General features: G+C 56.4%; 1 protein-coding gene across 1 annotated transcript in view; it reads left to right on the forward strand.

Moving 5' to 3' along the window:
* The first annotated feature begins 1938 nt into the window (after positions 1-1938).
* The window catches only part of SLC27A4 (solute carrier family 27 member 4), a 7444-nt gene continuing 1281 nt past the window's right edge, over positions 1939-8101 (forward strand). Inside the window, 13 exon segments of the mRNA XM_005421318.3 lie at positions 1939-2100; positions 2781-3175; positions 3877-4035; positions 4398-4467; positions 4573-4664; positions 5188-5297; positions 5725-5746; positions 5749-5900; positions 6113-6239; positions 6429-6566; positions 6702-6866; positions 7272-7418; positions 7657-7817. Coding sequence (XP_005421375.1) covers positions 1940-2100; positions 2781-3175; positions 3877-4035; positions 4398-4467; positions 4573-4664; positions 5188-5297; positions 5725-5746; positions 5749-5900; positions 6113-6239; positions 6429-6566; positions 6702-6866; positions 7272-7418; positions 7657-7814 — 1896 coding nt within the window. The 5' untranslated portion in view covers position 1939 and the 3' untranslated portion in view covers positions 7815-7817.

Raw genomic sequence — 8101 nt, forward strand, 5'->3', positions numbered from 1 at the left:
CCCTGGGCAGGGGGGGGACAGGTGCCTGCCCAGGTGCCATTGACGGTGGGGCTTCTCACAGCCCGGCCACCTGCCCCTTGTCCCCCTGGGACCCGCTCCTCGGGCTCGGTGCTCCCCGGGTGGGTCCCCGCTCTTTGCCTCGGGGCCTGCTGGCTGTGAGCTACAGGCATGGCTTCGTTTCCTCTGTGCTGATGCAGCTGGACAAGACCTGAATCTGTTACGCAGGGCTGGAGGTCTCTGGCAGCAACACACCGGGTATCTCTCGGGAATCCCTCCCCGGGTATCTCTCGGGAATCTCTCCCCGGGTATCTCCGTAGGAGGCACCGGGATGCCGAAGTGAGGTGGAGATAGGAGCAGAGGATAACAGGGGCTTGCCTGAGCCTGCCTTGCCTTCAAGCCGGAGATTAAGCCCTTTGCTGCCCACACAGAGTGGGGCTCCCCCGCTGCTGCCTCTCCACCTCTGGCTGGTGTGAGGCTGTAACCGAGGGCCCAGGTCCCAGCTGAGGCACAGTAGTTTGATGGTGAAGTAAAAATTGCCCTGTGTAAGTGCAGAGAGAGGCTCCCAGGCAAAAGCACAGTGAGTCCTGTCCCTAAAAGGCAGAGGGACAGTGTTGTGTGACATCACATCTGGGAGTAGGTGTTTGGTGGGGAGTGTTCAGAGGTCACTGGCACAAGGGGGAATCTCAGGGTAAGGGCTGTGGGTGGGAAAATGTCTCCAGGTGTCCCCCTGGGAGTGGCGTCTTGTGCTCTGATGCATCCCAGCCTGCTGCTGGTGGCACAGCTCAGAGGGGGGACAGCCAAGGAACAAGATGTGAGCATGTGGCACTGCCTTGGCTCCCACCCTGCCAGCGTCTGGTATCAAATCCACAGACGCTCCTTGGATCTGGGGGGCTGCACAGAGCAGAGGGAAAGCCACAAGTGTGGCTGTGGCTCCCAGCACCACCAGTTGTACAAGAGCCCATGCAGGGCTTCCAGCTTCAGAGCAGCAAATCAATCTTCAAGAGGGAAATGATGCAAATGTTTCCTTCCTTTTGGCCTGTGTCCATGCCAGGAAGGGCCAGTTTTATCTAGGAGCTGTGAGGGTCACATCTCTGTCATTTTCCTCCTCCCATTGCTATTGCCTGAAAAGAGCCATTGCTACCTCACCATCTCTGAGTCTCAGAGCTACTTCTGGAGTGTGTCTGGGATGGGGACGGGGATGCTGTTTTGGAGGGACAAGTACCAGAGTCACTGTCCCCAGGGAATGGGACAGGGGCCTGGGCACTCCTGGCAGCAGCGACAGCCCTTGTTCTGCCCACTCCAGCCTGGCCTCATCCCTGACCTGCTCTGGCAGTGTCTCCAGCCTACCCAGGCCAGGAAACTGCCTGCCAACATGAGGGTTTGCAAACACAAGCAGAGCTCAAAGAACAGAGTTTCCTGATGCTGTCTGAGCTGTGTTCTGGAGCACATGAAGCTGTGCTCTTCCAACAGCTGTGATGGCTGTCCTGGAGCCAGGCATGCAGGAGAGCTCATGCTCGAGGCCTGGGAGACTCTGGATTTTGAGGACGGAGGGATTCTGGGGTAGAATGGAGGCTTCCAATCATCTGTACACAGCCTCCTGCCATGACTTTGCTCACACATCCATGGGAGTGACTTTATCCTGCATCTCATGTTGCTGGGGCGTGGCCAGACCCCTGGCTGGTGTGCAGGATGTGGCTCCCCAGGTGGGAATGGCTGTGCTCTCGTGCTCATGGCTCAATTGGAGGCCACCTCCAGGGTCAGATAAAGTTACATCTCTGGGCTGCTGGGTTACATCCTCACTGCCAGGAGGACTGATGACTCAGGGACCTCATCCAGGAAATTGGGGGCTGCTCAGGCATCCCACGCCCATGGGATTGTTATCACCAGGTCCAGGGTGCGTGGGTTGATGGCCATGGTTTCTCTCTCCCTGCAGGCCACAATGCTGCGTTTGGCTGCTTTTGCAGCTGTGCTGCTGTTCCTCAGGGTCACTCTGGAACTGTCCTGGATCCAGGCCATCCCTGCTCTCTTCATCTTCTACCTGGCATCTGGTGGATGGGAATTCTTCCTCATATTCCTCAAGACATTACCAAGGGACGTCAGGTAGGTGTGCTGGCTGGGATGGTCCAGCCATCCACCCCTGGCCCTCTGCTCTGCCCTGGTGTGTGTGTATGTGTGAGCACAGTCCCTGACTCCCTGCACAGCCTGGGTTTCTGCTGGCACCTTGCCTGGCTGGAAGGAGATCTCCCTCTGCCGTGTCCAGGTGACTCCGAACTCACGGGCAGACTTTTCCCAAGAAGGATAGATTTCAGCTGAGCTGAAATCAAAGTCAAAGTCTATTGACTGTCCTTGTACTTCACCCTGTCCCTAAAGCTGCTGGCGTAGCACCAGGTCCCTGTGCAGAGTTTGTTCCGAGTTGGTATCAGGCTGTGCCAGCTCCTGGCAAGGATATGGGGGGGAGGGAGTGTGATACCTCTTGGAGAGCACTCGAGGCTCAGAAATGCCCTTTTGATCAGGGACATCCCTGTCTGCAGACTTCCAAACACATCTCTCCCTGGCCTCCATCAGTCCCTGGCTATGAGCCTCTCTGCAGATGTGTTCTGCCTATGTGCCCACTGCTCAGGGGAGCACGCAGAGCCGCTGCTGACCTCGAGTGGGGTCTGGTGTAAGTGCTGGGCTCTTGCAGCTCCTCAGAAGGTCCTTGTGCTGTGCTGGCTTTGCTGAGGAAGTGATTTTGCAGGGGTCACTGAGCAGCTGCCCTCTTGCTCCCCTTCCTTTGGCAGCACGGGGCTGGTCCTGTTGCGGGTGAAGTGGCAGGTATGGAGGCACATGAGGGAGAAGAACACCATCGCCAAGATCTTCCAGAAGACCGCAAGGAAGTATCCAGAGAAGACAGCGCTGATCTTCCAAGGCACGGGCGAGAGCTGGACTTTCCGTCAGCTGGACGAGTACTCCAACCAGGTGGCCAATTTCTTCTACGGCCAGGGCTTCCGCTCAGGGGACGTGGTGGCGCTTTTCATGGAGTCCCGCAATCAGTACGTGGGGCTGTGGCTCGGCCTGGCCAAGATCGGCGTGGAGACGGCCCTGGTGAATTCCCACCTGCGCCTGGACGCCCTGCTGCACTGCATCACCATCTCCAGCTCCAAAGCTGTGGTTTTTGGGGTGGAGATGATAGAAGGTGAGGTGCTGGCAGATGTTTTGGGAGCGCTTTGGAGTGGAGGGAGGCGTGTCTAGTCACTGGGTTCAGTGTTCCTTTCCTGCCCACCACAGAACAGAGATCTGGAAGAGAATGGACAGTTGAATCATCCAGGAATTAGATTTGTGTTTGGATTTTTTTGTTTGGTTAGTTTTGATTCCTTTGGACACTGGGCAGGATCTGGAGTGCAGTGCTGTCTCAATCCCAAGCAGGTCAGCCTGGGTATGAGGATCTTCCTTGTGTCTCTCCAGTCCATTCCCAGCATGGAGACCTGGGTTGGACTGGGCCTGCCCCACTGCGCAGAAGGAACCTCCCCTTGCTCTCCATGGCTGTTGCTACATCCTTGCAGCACCTTGGCTCCAGTTCCTTGTGTATTTCAGCCCACACCTCTGAGGTTGAAGGTGTCAACAGACCTCTTGGCACCAAAGAGGTTTTGGATGGGGGAAGGTGGAAAACAGGATCTTCTGGTCCCTGAAGAGGTCTGGGCTGTGGCCCCAGCATCTGTTAATCGTGGGAACAACATCTGTCTGGGATGGCTGTGAGCCCTTTGGGGACTCTGCCAAGCACAGTGGGGGTACTGCTAGGTGGGGCAGGGTGTCCCTCAGGCTGTCTGGGAGGACAGGGGGTCTCTGTGCTGTAGCCACCCTGCTGCTTTTCTCCAGCTCCCCTCTTTACTTTCTCAGCAATTCAGGAGGTGCAGCCCTCCCTGGATAAATCCATTCATCTCTTCTGGTCTGGGGATGAAAATCCTAAATCTGTGCTCCCTGGTGCAAAACACTTGGACCCCCTCCTGCAGATGGCCCAGCGACACCAGCCAGCTCCCCCTGCTAAAGGCTTTCTTGGTATGTACTCAGCTCTTGGGGCCAGACACAAGAGGTGGTGGTGATTTTGAGGGTCAGCTGGTTACAACTCTGGCAAGACTGCTGGGGATGGTGATGGCAAGGGGTGTTTGGGATGGGTCTTACTCCAGTGTTGGAAGCCCAGCCCTGTGTGGAGCAGTATCCTGTCATACCCTCCGTGTGTCCAACAAACCTGGGTTGATCCTAGGATGTTCTTGGAGCTGTTACATGAGAGCTTTGGCTCAGCTGGCAAGAGTAGAGTGTTTAAATTTTGATTGTCCCTCTCTCCTGGTTCTGCCTGGTTCCTGGTCACATTCCCAACCCTTAGATTGGAAATGTGACCCTGTCTCCTCATTGCTCCCCAGATAAACTCTTCTACATCTACACCTCTGGCACGACGGGGCTACCCAAGGCTGCCATTGTGGTGAACTGCCGGTAAGGCTGTGACAGGGGCTCAGGGAGCATGGGGCTGAGCTCTGCCCTCTCCTAGCACAGCACCCCTGACCCTGCTCCTGACATGCCTTTTCACCCTCCCCTCAGGTACTTCCGCATGTCCAGCTTGGTTTTTTACGGTTTTCGGATGAGGTCCGATGATGTGATCTACGACTGCCTCCCGCTCTACCACGCTGCAGGTAACGTGTGCCATACAGAGCATCCTGGGACTGACTCTTCCCTCAGCCAAGCCCAGGGCTCTTCCCTCAGCCTGTGGCTGTGATCTCCATGTTAAGGAGGATGAGACTGCTGCTTGCAGTGTGTGACTGAGGCCTTTTCTGCTTTTCCCCTGGAAGCCAAGAATCGATCTGGCTGACCTTTGGAGCAGGGAGTGTGTGGGGAGGGCGTTATCCTACCCTGATTTTGGAATACCTGTTCCTTATTGCTGCTCCCTGTGGAAAGTAAGGGGGGAAAGTCTAGGGGCAGGGGAAGCAGTGCCTGCCTGGCTGAGACATGCTGGGGTATTTAAGTGCAAAGTGCTGCCCTACATGTTACTGCCATGTGTCTCCTCCCTTGTGCCTGTGGCCCTGGAGGCTTTGGCTGGGCAAACCCCCACTGCTGTGAGCCAGCCATGGCCTCTGCCTTGCCCTGCCGGTTCTTTCCTTGGGTGGGCTCGCTGGAGGTGTTTGGGGGCTGAGGGTTTTCCTGGCTGCTTCTCTGCAGGGAACATCGTGGGCATTGGGCAGTGCCTGCTGCAGGGCATGACGGTTGTCATCCGCAAGAAGTTCTCAGCCTCACACTTTTGGGAGGACTGTGTGAAATACAACTGCACGGTGAGGCTGTGAGGCAAGGGGCCAATGGGGAGTGGGCAGGAAGCCTGGGGGTCTGTGCCAGGGAGAGAGCTCTCTATGGGGAGAGCCCAGCTGCTGGAAGTGGAGGAGGCCTGGATCGGTTCTGTCTGTCCAAACCACCTTTCATGGTGGTGGGGCTGTGTCCTTCCCACCTGGGCTGGTAGCTTCACATGTCCTTCTCATGTTCCAGCATTAGCCAGAAGATAGTGGATGGGTTTCACAGCCTAGAGAGGTGGGTTAGCCAGGGAAGGACAGGCTGGACGAGTTAGCAGAACTTCTCTTTTCTACTGCAGCCTCTTTAGCAAACTTTGGGTGTGTTGTGCCATTCCTTCCTGCCCTGAAGCAGCCTCAGAGAACCCAGGGCTTGGCAGAGGGATCCTAGTGAGTGTTTCCTCTGTGTTGCTCCCAGATTGTGCAGTACATCGGGGAGATCTGGAGCGGCAGCACCGCGTGCGCATGGCCGTGGGCAATGGGCTGCGCGCCTCCATCTGGAGGGAGTTCATGGCCCGCTTTGGCATCCCCCAGGTGGCCGAGTTCTACGGGGCCACCGAGTGCAACTGCAGCCTGGGAAACTTTGATGGCAACGTAAGGCCCCACAATCCTCCCTCGTGTCCCAAAGGGTGACAGCTGGCCTGGGCAGGGTTGGAAACCCAAATGGGCTGTTTGCTCCATCCACCCAGAGGGGTTTTGGCTGTTGTGTGGTGCCATCTCTGTGGTGTTCTGGGAGTGTGTGAGCAGTGTGTTCAGGTGGGACAAATGTCCTTGCTACCCACAGCTCTGAGCTCTTTCTGTTCTAGGTTGGGTCATGCGGCTTCAACAGCAGGATCCTACCAAATGTGCACCCCATTGGTTTGGTGAAGGTGGATGAAGACACTATGGAGCTGATCCGGGGGCCGGATGGTGTCTGTATCAGCTGCAAACCAGGTGAGGACAACCACAGGGGTAAAATCCCCTCAGCCCAATGGGAGTGGGACTGTTTCGCAATACCTCAGGATAATTTCCCTGGATTTGTCTCTGCTCAGTTAAATCACACCAACCCCATTAGACACCCTTTTTGCCTTGGGGGCTGAGGGTGGTGGTGTTTCCCCCCTTCATCCCCTCTTCTCACTGCAGGGGAGCCGGGGCAGCTGGTGGGTCGCATTGTCAGGAGCAATCCCCTGCAGCACTTCGATGGCTACCTGAATCAGTCAGCCACCAACAAGAAAATTGCCAGGGACGTGTTTACAAAAGGGGACGCTGCCTATCTCACAGGTGAGGCCAGCAGGACCCCTCTGTCTGCTGGGAGTGGAGGAGAAAGGCACCTGTGTGGGAATGGGGACTCTGAGATGCTCCAGGGTTGCTCCTAGCCAACACCTCATGGTTTTGCCTGTTCACTGCTTTCAATAGGGGATGTCCTGGTGATGGACAAATATGGCTACATGTACTTCCGAGACCGCACCGGGGACACCTTCCGATGGAAAGGGGAGAACGTCTCCACCACGGAGGTGGAGGGAACGCTGAGCCGCATCCTCAACCTGACGGACGTGGTGGTGTATGGTGTGGAGATCCCAGGTAGCTGAGAGGGAAGTGGACAATCAGGAGAGGCAAGCAGGCCTCCAACACTTAGGTGTGAACATGTCCTGCATGTCCAGATTGATGAGGGTAGGCTGAGGCTCCCTGTGGGCAAGCTGGGAAGAGGCCACAAGGAGTGTGGCTAGCAGGAACCAGAGGGTTTCCTCACTCTCTCAAGCTTTGTTCTGATTCTGGCTGGTTTGTAAGGACCCTGTGTCCTCTCTGGCCATGATTGTGACTGCAGGGTGTCACTGGTAGCCCTGGCCACAGGGTGATGACACAGCAGTGACACAGCTGGACGTGCCAGCGCTTCAGTACAAAGCAGGGTCTTGCTGGTGCAGGGCAGAGGGGAGATGATGCTACAGGGACAGTGTGTCTGAGTGCTCTTCATTCTCTGCCTCTTAGGGGTTGAAGGGAGGGCAGGAATGGCAGCCATCGCTGACCCAGAGAACTCCTGTGACCTAGAAGACTTTTCCAGCAAGCTGAAAAAGGCCCTGCCAGTGTACGCACGTCCCGTCTTCCTGCGGTTCCTGCACGAAGTCTCCAAGACAAGTGAGCCATGGCATGCACACTCACACTGGACATGGAGCTGGGGGAGCTGGGAGGGGAAAACCTGGTTACACCCTCTGTAGGGTGGGGATGAAGCCTCTCTGCCCCACAGAGTGTCCAGTTCCTCAGGTGGTTTTGAGGCATGGGGACACAAGGCTGGGTCTGGGGCTGCACAAGTGTGGTGGGGATGGAAGTGTGTGTGGCTAGTGAGCCCTTACTCCTCCTTCTCTCCCCACTTCAGGCACTTACAAGTTCCAGAAGATGGAGCTGCGGAAGCAGGGCTTTGACCCTGCACTGGTGAAGGACAGGTTGTATTTTCTGGACTCCAGGGAAGGCTGTTACCTGCCACTGGACCAGGCAGCGTTCAGCAGAATCCAGTCCGGAGACCAGAAGCTGTAATTGGTGGGGCTCAAGCCAGGCACCTCCCAAATCCTGCTGGGGACAGGGGGCAAGGCAGGCACTGGGGAAGGAAAAGTTCACAGAGTGACATAAAAGGCACACTAGAGATTTTATTTGACAAGTTTTACAGATAAGGGTTTGGGAGGAACACAGGGGATTGAGGGGAGGGGGATGGTCACATACCAAAGCATTGACTCATTATGGCTTTATTTTCTGCTTGATACAGTTGTGGTGGTCCCATGCCATGGGAGGGGCAGGGCCCTGGCTGGCTGAGGAGGGGTGGGGGT

This window comes from Geospiza fortis, unplaced genomic scaffold, assembly GCF_000277835.1.
Source record: "Geospiza fortis unplaced genomic scaffold, GeoFor_1.0 scaffold27, whole genome shotgun sequence".
NCBI lineage: Eukaryota > Metazoa > Chordata > Aves > Passeriformes > Thraupidae > Geospiza > Geospiza fortis.